The sequence below is a fragment of the Rhagoletis zephyria genome, unplaced genomic scaffold, assembly GCF_001687245.7.
Source record: "Rhagoletis zephyria isolate East Lansing unplaced genomic scaffold, Rhagoletis_zephyria_1.1 Rzeph_scaffold_01335, whole genome shotgun sequence".
Lineage (NCBI taxonomy): Eukaryota > Metazoa > Arthropoda > Insecta > Diptera > Tephritidae > Rhagoletis > Rhagoletis zephyria.
The window spans coordinates 34,633-52,985 of NW_016158419.1; the positions used below are offsets into that span (position 1 = coordinate 34,633).

General features: G+C 37.2%; 2 protein-coding genes across 5 annotated transcripts; both read left to right on the plus strand.

Moving 5' to 3' along the window:
* The first annotated feature begins 2,172 nt into the window (after positions 1-2,172).
* LOC108363681 (uncharacterized) lies at positions 2,173-3,304 on the plus strand. Its single transcript, XM_017617120.1, has one exon. The coding sequence runs from the start codon at positions 2,449-2,451 to the stop codon at positions 3,235-3,237; it is 789 nt and encodes a 262-aa protein (XP_017472609.1). The 5' UTR covers positions 2,173-2,448; the 3' UTR covers positions 3,238-3,304.
* Positions 3,305-6,322: 3,018 nt separating this feature from the next.
* LOC108363680 (putative uncharacterized protein DDB_G0271606) lies at positions 6,323-13,511 on the plus strand. Of its 4 annotated transcripts, XM_017617119.1 has the most exons (5): positions 6,323-8,424; positions 11,952-12,057; positions 12,118-12,599; positions 12,654-13,099; positions 13,164-13,511. In XM_017617119.1, exons 1-5 carry the CDS (start codon positions 7,036-7,038, stop codon positions 13,474-13,476), a joined length of 2,736 nt encoding a protein of 911 aa, XP_017472608.1. In that variant the 5' UTR covers positions 6,323-7,035; the 3' UTR covers positions 13,477-13,511. The 4 variants fall into 4 exon arrangements, with proteins under 4 accessions (XP_017472608.1, XP_017472604.1, XP_017472606.1 ...); XM_017617115.1 differs by having other exon boundaries at positions 12,118-13,099; XM_017617117.1 differs by having other exon boundaries at positions 12,118-13,097; positions 13,180-13,511.
* Positions 13,512-18,353: the final 4,842 nt, after the last annotated feature.

An 18,353-nucleotide genomic window follows, 5' to 3' on the forward strand; every position in this document is an offset into this window, starting at 1 on the left:
TGGCTGGCGGAACCCGAGTTTACATTTTCGGGTAAAATGCTAATATTTTTTGATGTGCCAGAAATTTTCAAATAGGTTCCCAGGGGCAGAGAGGAGAAGGGTGACTTGACTTAAAGTTTGGACTGTTCTCTTTCACACCCCCTTCAATATTGAACAGTAAAATATATTTTAATTTTGCTCAAAGAACCAACGATATCATCAAAACATACTAGAAGTGGATAATACTCACTTCTAGGAGTCATGAGGCGCATGCGTCCGAAAGTAAATTCCACTTTCAAGGTACTTGAAAGACATGCAGTTAAATGGACAAAGACAATTGGGATTCAGAAGCAAATGATCGTGCAAGAAATAGTTCCGATATTAGCAAGTCAATATTCCTATTAAGCCTCATCAAAAAATTCCTTGTCGTTGAAAGAATATAGGGAATGCCACATTATACCCGACATAAGGTACTATTCGATACGAACACAGATATACATATATGTTCACTAAAATTTTATTAATCTAAAAATAAAGTCTTCGGGAAGTGGTTATCATATTTAATTTAAAATTTAAACATTTTTAAGATAAGAGAAAAAATAAAAAATACATAATCCCAAATTTATGATATAAAATCCCCTCTACCAAAAAACTTAAATGGGGTAACGCCGCTTCGAATTTTTTGTTTACTGAGGGCCTGTGCCAATCGGTAACTTTTTTCTCCGTGGTGAGACGGGGTGGAAAAATTTGCTATGGTGTACAAATAAATTGAATTTTGCTGTGCCAAATGCAGAGTTAAATTGTGACAGTTGAAAAACCAAACAAACGCTCGTGCGAAAGCTTTATTTTTGTGTGTTGCTGAAATTCTTAAAATTTATATTTATTTTATAATTTGCAAGTAACGTACGCTTTTTTTATGCTGTTTCAGCTTTCATTTTCAGTTTCACTCCTTATTACCGCCAAGCAATATTATGTGTATACATGGTTATAAGCTGTCAAAATTTTACCTAGCCCCATGATCTAGGTAAACGTTCTTATTCACCACGAGAAATGTCAGATTTTTACTTTGATCCGTCAAAATTTTCTCTTTTCTATCATTTGGCACAGGCCCTGAAACTACCTTCTTTTTATTACCTCCCTTTTATTAGCTCGGGATGTAACTATGTAATATTGATGCGCCTAAAAGATGCCGCGATTTCTATTTTCAAGTTACATACCTGACGACAGTACGAATGGAAATTAAAATAGCGAGGTTTTTGTTTTTTTAACTATAATATATATATATATTATGGAATTGTCTGCATTCAACGTGTACACAACCAAAAAGTAGTATCGGAAAGTATGATTTTCAGAAATAAAAACTGTAGCTGCTCCTGCAATCCCTTTAGGAAATACTTTAGTTTGACAGACACTTGCCACCTCTACCAGCCACTTAAGATTTATGTTTATTTTAGTAAACTTTTAAAAAACCTACTTTAGGTTTATGTCGCTGATCGGGAGTTTTGACGGTTCCATATGGCAGAAATGTGACAAATAGCACACCGTGTGAATACCCTAATTATTTATTTATGTATTTAACAATAATATAGAAAGTGTACAATTTTCATATTGAGACCAATACATTTTTTTTAAACTAACTGGAAGCAATTCCTTTAAATGACAGGAATCTTTAAAAGACTCTTAAAACGCCAGGTTATCCATGTAAAATTTTGAAGAGAGCATAGAAATGTGGTCGAAGAAAAATCATAAGTTGATGATCTATGCAGAAATCCTCCAATGAACAAAGAACATAAATAACACAAACAACAAAAGAGGTACAATAATAACAAAAAAAACATATATACATATACATATGCATGAATATGTATATCTGCATACATATATCAAAGAAAATTTAGTATTTTACAATTTCAATTAATCAGTATTTAAATCTAGGTTTTGTTATGGAGAGATCAATATAAAATGAATACGAAATCAGGTTAAATTCATTTAGGGGAATTAGGCCAGGAAAATTGGCCCTTAGAATCATGATTATGGTACTTTCTAGTGGATAACCATTAGTTCCCCGTATAATAAACAAGGCTGAGCGAAAAAATTATCCTTCGACTATTTATCATGGCAGAAAAATCTGCTAGTCTTTGCAAACACAAATGGCATCATGACAAAAAGTTGTTTTTAATCTGGCAACTTTTGAAAATGCCACCGACGCTGGAAGTAAGCGAAGTTTGCGCATTAACTTCCATTACGCACTTCCAGGTATCAGTGGAAGTTTTTTTCCATATTGATTAGTTATGTCGCTTTTGTTGTTTACCCATTAATTTTCCTCTAATTGTGTTGAAAATAAAAAATTTAATTTGGAAAATATTACGTGAATACATTTAAAGACGGCGTAGCATTTGCGGCTTTCCGATACTTTCCAACCTGACGACGAACTGCACGATTGGTAAGACAGTCGTGAAGCAACCCCAGATGTCCACTGGAGTGGGAGGCGGAGGAAGCAGCATCACTACTGACCACAGCCGATTATATTTCCTCAATTCGCCATCAACACCTCTTTCCGCGCGCGATCCATTTTTCATCAAGCCGGAATACCTCAACTATGAAAATCCCATGCACCACCTCTACCCTAGCAACCGGGGTTTAATCGACTATAACAACTATACTAGTGCTGCAGTAGCAGCAGTCAGTAGTAGTAGCGGTAATACATCCACAAACGCCGTTGCAGCTGTCGCCGCCCTTAACTTAGAGAATACTTTCCAGCAACCTCAATCACAGCAATCGTCATCATCGTCGTCGCAGCAACAGCAGCAGACGACCACTTCATCGACGGGACAGCAGCAAACGCAGCAAGCCCAACCGCTTCCTTTGCAACTTCAACTCAGCACACCGCCATCAACTCGAGCGCAAAAAGCAGCTCGTCGGCGGAGCAACGAATCAGTGGAGGCACGCCAGCGACGACTAGCACGAAACGCTGCCCGGATGCGCGAAAAACGAGCCAAAGAAAGCGAAGAAGAATATCGGATTCGCCTTGCGAAAAATGCGGAAGCGAACCGTGTACGACGTCAGAATGAAAATGAAGTACAAAGAACCCTAAGACTGATGAAAAATGCCGCCAGACAGCGACTGCGGCGCGCTAGTGAAACTCCAGAGGAACGCAAAAAGCGCCTAGCAAAAGCTGCAGAACGAATGCGAACTGCGCGAGCCAATGCACCAAAGGTGTATAAGCCACCGCTGGAGGATCGCCTTAAGGGTTACTAAATAAATGAATACATTTACTCCAACAGGCAGCATCAGATCTATCTCACAGTGGACAAGAAGACGTATGGTATTGATATAAACAACCTTCATAATTGACGCAACAAATTTATAACAATAACCGTTAATATAAATAATTAGAGACAACAAATCTACTGGATAGTGGCAAAAACAAGACGCAAAAAGAAATGTTTTAGCATGAGGGATTTAGTCGCACACGCATTGGCATAAGTCCTGGCTACTTGGCTTTCACTGCGATCGTATCATGAGAGGGTGTAGGAGGCTAATTAAGGGCAACCCGAGTAAGCCCCTCATCCGAACATTTAATTAAGTTTATGGAATAAAGTATTTTTATAATGCATGCATTACATTAATATAAGATGAAATGTAATAATATAACATAATATAACAAATATATAGAAGCGTACATATGTAAATGTAGTCAGTCACACAAATGAGCAAACATGAGCAAACAAACACACCAATTAGTTCCACAATCACACAAACAAATGAACGCATTATTATAACTACAATGTAGCACCTATAGCGTTATATCTAAATCTCCCAACAGATAAATCTAAGTCCGCTAAAAAGCTCCTTAATTAATTAATATCCCGTTTATGCTGATGCTCTAGACATTTCCGTAAATCACACGTAGTTGTAATCCAACATAAAATTTAATTCTGTAACAAAATGTTTTATTACTATTAAAAAGGTAAAACATAGTCAAGTTAACTTCGTCTCGTTTCAATCTTATTTAAGTTCTAGTCAAAATTCAACTTATCTTCATTTTTTATGTAATTAAAGGTAAATTTTCCGTTATGAATATGTACACTATACTGGAATAAAGTTGCATCATGCACATTTTTAAAGTAAATGAGGCTTGGTTCTTTTTGAAGGAAATAAAGCCTCAAATTGCAGATTCTTGGCAAAGAATTCAATTCTGAAATTTACAAAAGGATTCAGGACAGCTCCATTTGACAAAATTATTTAATATAAAACTCACTGTCCTCCCGCTTTGTGTTATTTACCACTCCCATGCATAAATACATCTGTGACTGGTACTCTTAATATTATTTTTTTATTTGCGATTCTGGCATCATAATTCAGAGTTATATATGTATATCATTTAACTTTAGTCTCTAATATTTGTCGGATATAAGGTTGGAGAATATCGTTACATAATTCTAAAGTTAATTATTGGGGGCTATTACAGAATCCATCGTAATCCGATTTTTCATGAAATCTACGAAAATGCTATCATTGAATTCGAGTAGCTACGAACGCAGCGTATACTTTGAATATGTCATATTCATTTTCGTAGATTTCACGAAAAATCGTATGGATTTTGTGATAGCCCCCATTATCTACATCCATTCGCCTAAATACTTTGCTCAAGCTGCAAATTTTACAACAGGATAAAGGACAGGAGTCATATGTATGTGTATACATACATAGATGCGTACACACTTACATATGTGCATATGTATGCATTTATTGCAGTATAAATTAATTACTTATTTCTCAAATGTAGATACATAAGTACATACCTATCGTCACAATCAACGCAAACGGCCCTATTTTGGCAATTTGAAATTTTACAGGGCGAGCAAAAAACTTGTCAAATTTAAATACACGCATATGTATGTATGTATGCAAGATATTAAATCTCGTATTTTTTATATGGTTTTAAATTTTTATAATGAGGTGCATCGCAAACCTAGGGAATATTTAAAAACTCGCACTACCTAAAACATTCACATATCGCACTCCGTCTTCAAAAGAGTCACAACTCAAAATTTGGTATTTTTGAAATTATGTGCTAAAAATATACACAGAGCTTTTATTTACCTTTCAGCAAAAGCTGGAGCAAATTTTTGTTATAATTTGTTAAAAAAAAACCTAAGGTAAAGTCACCCTTCCCCATATGATTAGCATGTGCTACGTAATAGGTTTTCGCATTTTCTGACGAACGTATTATTTTGAGTTGTGGCTCTTTTGAAGACGGTGTGCGATATGTATGTATGTACCTATATCAAATAGGACCTTTGCATTGATGATGACGATATGTATGAGTACATACATACATATGTGTACCTATATACATATGTACATGCTTTGTAGTTGAGCCTAAGGATCAAGTAAAACATATAGGGCTACGCTTTGCTAAATCTTGTCGTTTTTTAGAAGGAATATCTTCAGTTTAAGCAGTTAAGTATATATGAAAATTTTCTATATACATACGGATGTACATATGTAGCTAGTGTGAACGAATCATCCATATATGTAGGTGCATATTTGGTGTGCGCATGTATCGTTCATAGGAAAGCCGATTGGCTGATTGCGCCAAATATATTAAAGAAAGCTACTGCTCGTGGGTACACAAAAAACCACATATGTATGTATCTAGTAATATCCCCATATGCGTGTTGCACAGCAGATACACACATGTTCACATATTGGCGTGTGTACCTACATATGTGTACACTTATGTGGTTCCAGTGAATATGTGACGTTAACTTCACTTTGAATAATACCCTCAGCAATTCCCTAATAACGAAGTTAGTGTCCGCTTGCAAAACAGTGTGGTAGCACCGCACTTCCAGGCGTTTGACGAGTTCGCAGTCGAGGGTGTTCGTGTGTCGATGCGTATCTATTCATTGGAATACGTAGATATACATACATATTTCCAATCTAGAACCGCTGAAATTCCTATTCTGAGCCTGAATCTAAAGTACTCAGTACAAAGGTACAAATAATGTAAAATATGCGTCAAAATCAAAATATAATTGTATGCCTTGACAATATTTTTATTTTAGAAAAATGAAAAAAAAACCCGTTGTTCTTACTGAAATCTAAAATTACCATATTGTCTCGTAGTTCCCAAAAAAAGAATTTTTTTGGGAAATATTAAAATTAAACATATAAAATTACTTTTTATCTCCGATAAAATTATTTTTTATTTATATGATTTTAAATCAATCTTTTATCATTAATTGGTTATTTGAGACTTGATAAAACAACTAATAAATTTTTCTTGGTGTTGCTTCCATTTTCCACAAAGCGGCTCGTTCCAATGCTATTTCGTGTATTTACATTTTTTTCGCAAGCCGTTGCTGGTTTTGGCCTCACTACCGCCTACGGAAATTTTGTGGTTAAATAAAAAATCAAAGTAAAAAATTGCAATGTTAATTGCAGAACCTTTAATAACCGTTTGTATAAGCTGGAATTGTTAAAATCCATACATATGTGTCTAGTGACTCGATTATTGTACTAAGTTTAAAGTTTGTGTACTAACTACATATACCAGTAGTTTGAAATTTTTACTTTCATACATACATATATTCTATAATTGGCTATTGACGAAAAATAAAACAAAATTTAAACCATTTTTTGTATGGAAATAAGATTGTGTCGTAAGTGCATTGGAGGTTCCGAGCTAAAATATGCGAAGAGCCCCATAGAAAATCATGTGAAAAATCGATTGGAAAGTTTAGACTGGAAATATGTGTGAAACAACATCGTTCCAATATATGGAATATAACGCTGTGAATTGTTTGCTTGAATCTTTTAGTGCAAAATGTCAAAGTTTGACAATCGCCGCCACTAAATGACATCAGTAAGAAAAACTCCGTAAATATTTGCAACAATTGCAAATACGCAGAAACTAGTAAAGAATAAAAACGGTGAATGGTGGGAATGCAGGTACGGAGGTGAGGACCAAAGGCGAATAAATGTGGAAGAGCGAGGTGAAAATTTATACAGACGTTCCCAGTTCCTGAGAGTGACGTTTTCGAAATAATGGAATCAAATCCCAATGGGATAAAAATAGAGCCTACACTTGAACAGCAGCAGCATTCACAGTACGCTACACATCTACTCGCATTGAATGGACACAATGCACGGCTTCTCATCGAGCACCCTTCAACGTTGCTGGTGCCCTTGTCTCATCAACAGCAACAACAGCAGCACCAACAGCAGCAGCAGCAACAACAACAGCATCAGTTACATCAGCAACATCAACAGCACCACTTTCAACAGCACGACCAGCAATTGCAACAACAGCAACTACAGTTAAGCTCATTACCAGGGTATCCGCAACCGCTTTCTCTAAAGCAACAGCCCGCCTCAACCCCGGTTCCTGCAGGTGTAACCACAACACACGGTCCAACATCAGTTACATCGTCTACTTCCTCACGTACAGCTGCACAACGCTGGAACGAAAGCCCTGAAGCCCGCGCTCGCCGCCTGGCACGCAATGCTGAAAGGATGCGTGAAAGGCGTAACCGTGAAAGTGAAGATGAGTACCGCAAGCGTCTCTCAAGGAACGCTGAAGCGAATCGTCTTCGCCGCCAAAATGAGTCGGATATGGAGAGAGCAATGCGCTTGGTGCGCAACGCAGCTAGGCAGAGACTTCGTAGAGCAATGGAGTCACCAGAACAGCGGGCTAAACGTCTTCAGAAGCTTGCTGAACGTATGCGCCTCTACCGCGCAAATGAGACGCCAGATCAGCGAAAAGTACGTTTGGCAGAAATGGCAGCTCGCGCACGTCAGCGTATTGCAAATGAAACTCCAGAGCAACGGAAGGACAGACTGAGGAAGTTAAACGATTATGCAAAAAAGGTCAGAGAAACTAAGAAAAAATCCAAGCAGGGGCAAAGTGAGAATTCGCAGAATTCGAGCCAATTGCAAAGTACTGCTGCCAGTTCCACTAATGAAAATATCAATTTGAACCAGGCAGCCCCGCAATCAACAGTCGCAACAAACAGCAACCTAGACCAACAACAACCACAGCAATCCAATGACGAACAACTAGCATCTTATCAACCACAGCAGACGACGTTAACCAATCCCATAGAGTACTATCAAAATATGTTCATGAGTCCGGCAACTTTGAGACCCGCTTTACTTAAACAGGAGCAACTGACAGCACAGCAGCAACAACTGACGATGCAGCAAGGACGTTTCACACACCAACAGCAGCAGCAACAAACAATACTAGATTCTGAATCAAATAGCATGTTCCCTCAACAACTGTATGACAACGATCAGAAACCTTCAGGAGCAACTGGTAACGGCACTTCAACAACGTCATCTAAGTTGCCACAAGCGCATGTACCACAATTCAGCACAATAGCCAGCTCCCTTGAATTTTATCAAAACAAGTATATGAAGAAGCAGGACCTTCAGGTAAGTATAAATGATTCTAAATAGGCGCATAAGTACCAAAATGTACACGAATATCTACTTGTCTGCCCCATTGTTCAACTACATAGTATAAACTTAATATTACAATAACTTAACCTTAATCATAATGCCTCTTTTCCAAAATTAAGCGTGTAAAGATTCTAAAAATTAAGATTCGTTCAGTAAAATTGTCTTTTAAATAAATAAAACAAAATTAACTCGTGAGTTTTTTAAAAATCTAAATTAAATGTAAAAATTGTATAAACAATGGGAATGGGCGCAACATAATACATGTACAAATGTATGTATGTATAACATAATCACGTACAGCTACTAAAAAGCACATCTCATAGCGAAAATAAAACGAAAAAGGGGTTTCAATTAAAATATTGGTTGGTATGTGACTTTAAATTCAGAATGGACGCACTCTACAATTGGTTAAGAAGATTAAGGAGGCTGATGTAGTTTCTGAAAAAAAAAATCTGGCCAATTTTATTTGAAGGCGAGTATTGGCAACTTCCTATTTAAACGTGATTACAAACGAATTTTGGTATACGCAAAATGGAGAAAATGAATCCGGTTTTAGTAAAATGATGCTTTCTTTTTGTACTTACAGTGTTGCCAGAAATTTCTTGGGGGTGATATATTAGAAATATTTATCGGTGGATTATCACATTTATCAAGGTGTTCAAATGATTGTAAATGTGGGCATCAGTAAAAAAAATAAAATTACGAATTTGTACGTTTCTGTTAAATTAAGCCTAAACAATTATTTACTTATATGTTTTCAATATTAGTGCCGCTGACAGTTATAGAAAGCGTTAAATTCTTGCAGAACTTTTGTCGAATAATAGGCACCGTACATGGTCAAATTGTTTGATCAAACTGTGTGTTTGTGTTACTGAAATTTTGTATGTATGTGTCACATGTATGAGTTTGATGGCTGTTTGACAAAAATCAAAGTGGTTCTGATTTTCATCAAATTTGACGTCGTTTGACGCGTGCTGTGGACCGTGTAAAGTGATGTTTTATCAAATTAAGAAATCAAGCGAACGAACAATTGCACAACAAAAAAGAATACGACTTCATTTTAGAATTAATAAATTATTACAAAAATCTCCAAACCTTTTTTGTGGTGTTAAGCCATCAAATTACACGGGCATGCAAGCGCACAAGAATTTACATGAAAAACAAAAAAAAATATCAAAGGAAAAGATGAATACGAGTTCATTTTAGTATTAATAGATGACTACAAAAACTTCTCAAACTTTTATTCAACTTCAACTAAAACGAAAAACTTAAATTTGTTCAGTTGTTTGACGCGTGTAGGTCACACCATCAAATCACAGACACGCAGTTTGATCAAACAATTTTACCATATAAGGAAAGTACATAACGGGTCGTATTAATAAAAAATTACTGATCCAAATTTGAGTATTAGCTCAGTTTCATATGATAGCAAGCTTATTTAAGCATGCATTTGATATGTCGAAAGCTAGCATTTGCTCAGATTCGTATGAGAATTCTGAGGAAAATTTTTTCTAGCAGTTGCTTGTTTTTATTAATACGCCCTAATGTCGTATAATATGTATATGCATGGTACACTAAATAAAGCTGCAAGTCTATTATTATTTGGGCTGTGCCTACTCTCATGCTGCAGATAAATTATAAGATTATAACAAGAGTTTACACTAAGCATTTTTTATTTTACAATATTCAATAATCGTCTAAACATGTTCATTACACCCCTCATCTATACCTTCTACTAACAGGTCTATTCTGCACGTTACCGAAGATTTTGTAACCGGAAAATTGTATTACCAAAAAATGTTACCAGTTCTTGTTACCGCGATTCTAGGTACCTTGGTAATGCAGTTAAAATATTCAGCAATTCAGCTATGAAGAATTGTGCAAATCCTGGCATTGCATATTTCACGGGGCAATAATTTGTTACCAGCTTATGAGATGGTAACCAAATTTACCGGTTACAAATATACCGGTTTCAACAAAGTTGGTCGCCAGCCAACATTTAGCCATTCAACTTTTTTTTCGGCAGCCCTGCGCTGGGTTGAACGCAAAGTTGAACAATGCAAACACACTGGCTGCATTTCTTTATTCATTCTGAACGTTTGGAATAAACTTTTTTGNATATACCGGTTTCAACAAAGTTGGTCGCCAGCCAACATTTAGCCATTCAACTTTTTTTTCGGCAGCCCTGCGCTGGGTTGAACGCAAAGTTGAACAATGCAAACACACTGGCTGCATTTCTTTATTCATTCTGAACGTTTGGAATAAACTTTTTTGTTTACTTGTTCTTTAGAACGTTCCTGATGATATGTTAACGTATATTTCAAACGCATTCTGTTTATTCCGGCTGTGAAATGGGATTATCCGGAATGTATAAAGAAACGCAGCCGCTTTTAACACAGCTTTTTCAGAATATGTAGAAGGTGTAGATGTAGGGATGAAAATAGCCATTCGCACAAATCTGAACCTCCTCACTCGCTTGTTATGACAATGCGAATCGGATTAGATCCGTACGGATGGCATCCGTCGTATGCCGTAATAGGCATAATTACTTATATGTTATACTTTGCCAAAATACATTTAAAACAGTAAAAAGTTATATCTATTGCAAAATTTGAAAAAGTTGAAGCGTATCTACCTAAAAAATTGTAAAGCTCAATGGTACGATGCCTAACTATTTGATAAAGGAAGATCGCAAAATTTTATAACCACATGTTTGATATTCAGCCCTATCGCCAATTCAATGTGAACAAATCGTTCCCACAATTTTAAATGCAAAACTAAAACAAATTGGGAACAAAATTTCTTGTTTTGTTTTACAATTTTTGGGAATATTTGTTCACATGAATTTTGCGATAGGGCCGATTAAGTAACACAAATCTCAGTTTTATAGAAGATCAAGACCATGTTTTCCGCTAGTAATGAATATGAATCATATCTATCTGTATATATCACACAACCCTATTTTTCTCTTTGATTGTTTGTGAAAATGTCATTTGTATCATTATTTTGATTTGATTTTGATTTGTATTTGTTTTAAAGTCTTTTAGATTGAGTTTTTTTTGTTCCAAAACAAAGACTGTTGATTTTCCAATTCCTTCGAATAAATTTTATTCAATACATTTTTGACAACCATATAAGTAGTTTGCTATTTTTTTTACATCAATAGTTTGCTGGTGCTTAAAACGAAATGTGATGGAATTTTAAGAAATTAAAAAATGAATGCTTTGGTAACACCCGAAATCATTATTTTGACCCTATTTGTATTTAGACATATGGCAACGCTGGACACTTCCAGTACTAGATACATACGTGTTGTGTAAATAAACCCCTTTCATCTGGTAGTCGGTTTTTAATGGGCTTCCATTTGTAAATTTTTTTAGTCGTCAAAGTCGTAGAATTATTAAAATTTTTGTTGTGCACTTCGGGCGGTATGTGGCAGGCAAATACATATTCAACATTTACTAAGGATGTGGGAATTCTATAATGATTTTCATTTGCAGACGAATTCAACAAATAACAGCGGGTCTGTTGCTGGAAGCAATTTGCAGAACGATTCCAAGGTGATCGTAGCATCAACGTCCAACAGTGAGAATCCGAAAATAAAAAGTTCACATTCTCAAATTCAGAACCCTCCTACTCCGCTATATAATCAATTTCTTTATTTAGCTAATTTTTCAGCAACCGCATCAAACACTGGATCAACCGTTGTGACTTCACCATCTAGCACTCCCACCCAAGCCACCTACTATCCTATGTACCACAATGGATTTCAACTAAGTATTCCACCGAATACAGTGCCACCACCATTTACACCTGTGCATTTTACCAGTACGACCAACTCTGGCACATCCCCTTCGTCGGGACAAGTTACACAGTCTGCAGTTGGCGGAGCTTATAATTTGCTTGCGAACACATCAATAACTGCTGCTGCAGCTGTAGCAGCTGTCGCTTCATCCGCTACACAACAACAAGTTATACAGGATTTTCCAAAACCGGTCCGCGGTCGCCCTAGAAAGATCATCTTTTCAAACACAGGCACAGCCAACAATGCCACTACCATGAGCAACACGGGAGACTCAAAAAACGGCATTTATCTGCTGCCTACAGGGTCCACTGAATCAACGGAGGACGCTCTACGACAACAAAAGGTGAGCGCCTTGCTTGAGCAAGAAATTAATCAAATGCTCGCTTCACCACAGCAGACTCAGCGCCGCGGACGTGGTCAACAACATTCCTCGCCCACAGGCTCGACCCGAAGCACCGGGCATAAATATGAAACTGACGAAGACAAGCGTAGACGATTGGATAAAATGGCAGCACACCAAAGGGAGGTAAGGGCGAATGAGACTCCCGAGCAGCGAGCAGTCCGCTTAGCTAAGTTATGCGAAAGGGCTCGTCTGAAACGTGCGGAAATAAGATCTACAGAATCGCCAGAAGAGCGGAAAACACGTTTATCCAAGCAAGCCGAGTACGCACGAATGCGTCGTCTACGAACTCATTCTCGCCGCCGCACTGAAGATAGAGCTCGCGAACTTTACGAGGAACTTAAGAAGGATGTTGATATATCTAGCGATGGTAATGAATCCACTGCTAACAGTAAACTGCAGGTACAAGAACAACAGCAGGAAATACTTCAACAGCAACAACAGCAACAACAACAACAACAACAACAGCAACAACAACCGCAGCAGCACCAGCAGCAGATGTTGCANACAACAACAACAGCAGCAACAACAACAGCAACAACAACCGCAGCAGCACCAGCAGCAGATGTTGCATGCTAATGAATCCTCGAATTTGGTGACAGCACAACTTCAACAGCAGCAGCAGCAACAGCGTTTTTTAGCTTTAGCCAGTTCGCAAGGACCTCAGCAGCCAGATCAACAGCAGAACCAACAACAACAAATGTCAGCCTCTAACAACCCCTCTTACGGCAAACCGCCGTGCAAGGAATATAGTACACAGCCTGAAAATAACGATATGCTTAAGATCCTCGAGCCTATCATCGTAATGAAAACAAAATAAAGCTATCTTTTAATACAAAATTAGCGAGTACACAATAAAACATAAAATACACAAAAATCTATTAAATAAATCACAGTTTATGATAAATACACCTCCGCATAAACACGTTGACGAAGTCCACGGTTAAAAGTTCATATGCCAACACGTGGTAACTTGAATTATAATAAATCAGTGAAATCACCACAAAATGCTAGCAAACAGTAATTAACATAAAATTCTTTATAGAAATTTGAGGAAAACCGTAGCAGTAGCAATTGGAATGATAACAAATTTGATTAACTATGCCTATGAAGGGTAATTGCATACATAAATATATACACAAATACATCATATATGTAAGTATGTTTGCAGTATACCATATACTACGTGCATACATAAATATGTATGGTAAATTTATATACACTAGTAACACTCAATGTATGTAGAGCTCGCGTAAACATAATATTACTATGTAATAAGTATAATAATGATCATGGTAAAGTAAAGAATAAAGTCAATAATTTTTTTAAAGTAGATTAAAATTAATGTATTTATTTACATGAGTGCGGCTGTTTTTTATCTTTCATGTGGCGGATAATTTCACGTGAGGACGCAAATTTCGATGGCAAATACCCCGCCATTACCTTAAATTCAAATTTACGCAATTTTGTTGTAACCAGGGCCCGAATAGCGGCATATGTGATCGGGGTACTACTCGTTTCGAATCGAATGAAACAAAATGGTAGCTGTTTTCTCCACAATACAATTTAAACGGACGAAGCATTCTCGCTATCGAATGTCGTGATCTCAAAACCAAATTTCGATTNAAATAGCGCATTTGTGATCGGGGTACTACTCGTTTCGAATCGAATGAAACAAAATGGTAGCTGTTTTCTCCACAATACAATTTAAACGGGCGAAGCATTCTCGCTATCGAATGTCGTGATCTCAAAACCAAATTTCGATTAGAGTTGCGTTCGATATCGAATGACGCGATTCGGGCCCTGGGACCGCAAATAACGATTATTTTTGAAATGTCAACTCAAAAAATCACATCGAAAGACAAATGCTACGTGCATAAGGAGTAAACCAATATATTTCTTATTACTCTGAATACCTTCAGCGGCACTGAGTTTTACATTACAACGCTTTTCCCAACTTGCAACGTTGTGTGTCCAGACCACCATTTATACTATAAATATAGCAAAGCTATTTATGGCAAATTCTAGATAACAACCTCGTTGTAGGCATCATATCAAAGAGATACAATTAGAAGACTGTAGATGTCGCCCCGCCAGAAGACGTTAAATATTGCGCCTAAATATATGCACTATTTACATACGCTACAACGGAAATGAACGACACGCCATTTCTTTAAATGAAATGAACTGCTGCTATATGTATGTATGTACATATGGCCCAAAACGCGGACTGTTACATTACATTTTGGTTCACATTGATTTTCAAATACCACTGAAACTCGCTATAATACAAATTTCGGATAGTTTTTCTTTTTGAGTCTGAAAGCATAAGTATGTGGCTATATTTAACATATACGCAAAATATATTGTAACTCCTCTTGTTTAGGAGTTATGAATGTTTCAACAGCGGGCTGTTACATTACAATTTTTGGAAGTACTTTTTAAAGCTGCTTTATATTATCGAAAAAGTCTGGTCTCCTAATATAATATTTTCAAAAGTTGGTACGCAGTTTCCTAGCTTAAGGATGGAACTCAAGGGCTACGTATTAATTGAACTGATAAAATTCATTTCGAGGTCAATATTTGCAAAAAATAGTCGTACTGTTACCTTACAGAAAGAGACTGTTACGTTACCTGTGTGATAAATGTCTAGCGATAAGATTATAATTAGGTTTTTAAATAGCGCTTAGTGTGTTTTATGCAATAAGTAGCATGAATTTAGCAGATTTGCTATTTGACATGTAATCCAAAGAAGCTAACAACATGATAAATAATTATGAATACAGATCTGAAAGTTGATGTTGTGCAGCTGTCGGTCGTTTCAGAAGTAATTTTCAACGAAGAACTCGAGCTCGAGCTTATAATTGCGCCAAGATGTTGAGGTTTTTCGAGGTTAATAGCAATTTTTGCTTGTTCTAAGCCATTTAGTACTATTCTTACCTTTCAAAATGGGCATTTGTGTGGTGCTTAAAGATTTTTCCTTGAGAAGCTATGACCATTAAAAATGACGTAATGAGTTAGAAAGCATTTGCTTGGTTTGGCGGTGTTTTTATGTATTTATTTATTTATTATTTTATGGCCATAACTATTGAAGGAAAAATCATATAGCACCATTCGAGAGTGGATTTTGAAGGACAACATTAGTACTAGAAAAATAGGCGAAATAGTTCCAGTAGATTTTTTTTTATTTAATCGGAAAATTTTGTTCTTATTATTTTAGCTTCTTATTTCACTCCTTTTGGGATTGTTCCTTTTTGAAATAACCCAATCCTCTCGTTACTTTATTTTTCTACGTAATACTTACTTATATTTTCTGAGCCTATGTAAGTAAAAAAGAATAAATATTTTAATTATAGGACAATAACACGTCGGCCGCTGCGGTGTAGTGGTAAACAGTGCGCGCTTCCACTTCACAGCACCTGGGTTCAAGCCCTGGTCAAAGCAACATCGCAAAAAAAAATATATGTATAGAAAAAAGGTTTTTTCTTAACAGCGGTCGTCCCTCGGCCTCTCATAAAAATACAATCGCCGTTCGGAGTCGGCGTAAAACTGTAGGTCCCTCCGCTTTGTGTGACAACATCAAGGCGCACGCCACAAATTGGAGGAGAAGCTCGGCCAAACACTAACATATGTGTAAGCGCCAATCTATTATTATTATTAACACGTCGAATAGCTTTAAATAATGCTTGCAAAACGAGCCCTCTCTAATAAACAAAATTTTACCTAAAAATTCAATTAGTAAAAAAGACTTACGTTACAAATAGTTTTCCACCTAAAACACATGGATAAAGAAGAATACGAGGAACTATCTTATTTCATTGTGAAAGAAGGCCGAAAATACTCGAAGAAAACTAGACTCCCCTTTTTTTAACCTGTTGAATTCCGCACCAAAAAACTGTTTGATATTTTGAACTGTTAGATTACATTAAAAAATACTGCCGACTTTATTTTCATATAGAAGCTAATAACTGATTTTTTTGTCAAATTCTTTTTATATTAACTCAAAAATAATACAAGGCAAGCGAAGAGAAGCAAGTTTAGTTCAACCAAATGGCGATCCTTAAATATAAACTACCACTTAGTTTCAAGTTGTGATTTTTTAATTTTCGTTAATTTAAAGGTGTCTCGGGATTAAGCGAATTTTCATGATTGAGAGAAGGAGAGTTGTGTGAATATATATGTTGTCCGACACCTTAGAATATATATGACCCAGACATAATCCAAAATCTCCGAAACCTAAAAAAAAAAATACTTCACCTTGGTTTCGTTTTCGGCGATTTGGGCCATATGTATGTTTATACTAAACGTGAGCAAACAACATTTTGCTTGCATAGTCTTCTGTTCCCTTTTCACTGCAAGTTGAATTATTTTAATATCTATTGCAAAATTTTATACAGACAAGACTAAAAAGTAGAAAATAAATAAAATAAAAAAACTTTTTATTATACAACGCTTTTATAAATGGACTAAAAATGAGAAAAAATGGACTAAAAAGTAGAAAATAAATAAATAAAAAAACTTTTTATTATACAACGCTTTTATAAATGGACTAAAAATTAGAAAATAATCCTTCCGACAAATCCCCAGCCATGTTGTTGCGGAAATAAGACAAGTTGTGACCATCCATTGGAAACGAGCTATCCATCAACCGTAAATAAAGATTCCTGTTTGGACCGACAAACCAAGGTCAAGCAAAACACTGGGGTCAGGTGGTTCGTAAAGTACGGGAGAAGCAGGGCCTCGAGTGTCTTCGCTACCGGGGAAAGGAGAGTTATCGGGCGATAAGACTCTCCTGTGTTGGCTGGTTTCCCCGGTTTGAGCAGTGGGACCACTCTCCCCATTTTCCAGATGTCTGGAATGACGAGAGTGGCCATAGACAGGTTGAGAACCTCCTCCTGCCGGCTAAAATAGCTCGCGCATCTCTCCGGGTCCGACGAAGCGTGGTCACCAAAGTCTATCTCGACTCTGTCGTCGCGTTTCGTCGGGTTGGACAACGACCTCACGGTTGACCAAAGCTTGCTCACACCAGAGGCGAAGTTGCAGGTCTTCAGATGCTCTTCCCATTTCTTCCGCTTATGTACGTTCACAAGTTGCCGAATCTCCGTATTGAGATCCCTAATACGGGGATTTCCGGGATCGGCCNTGTGCTGCCCAGGCGGGTGGTGGTTTGCCGTGGAGGCAGTCCGGTTCGCACAGCATGGGGCCACGAACGACGTGGTTCATTGCCGGTGCGTACCCACCCGTCACAGGCATTGCACCTGACCCCACCCGTCACAGGCATTGCACCTGACCGAGGTGGAGTTTGTATGCAGTCGTCTCTGGCATACGCAGCAGGTGCAGATTTCTGGCCCTGGGTTTGACTCTATGTCAGCCCTGAGCAGAAGGGTGCGGAGAACGTGTAGCCCTAGGATCGACCAACGTTTGATGGATTTAGCCGACCTAAACGGGGTTAGATCGCCGAAACAACAGCCCTTGGTCGGGTAAAACCCAAGTCTTTCCGGTACGTAGAACCGGCTGTCGTGGGAACGTAGTTTAAATGCTCTAGCTGTCTGGTTTAAGCTAAGATTAGCCAATAAAATGTAAGCCAGCTGTTACACATGAACGCAGTTTACGTAATCTCAAGTTCAAACTAGTACTGAAAAACTTGTCCAGTTTTTGATTAGCCTTATGCGGTGTTTATTTATTTTCGAACATTGG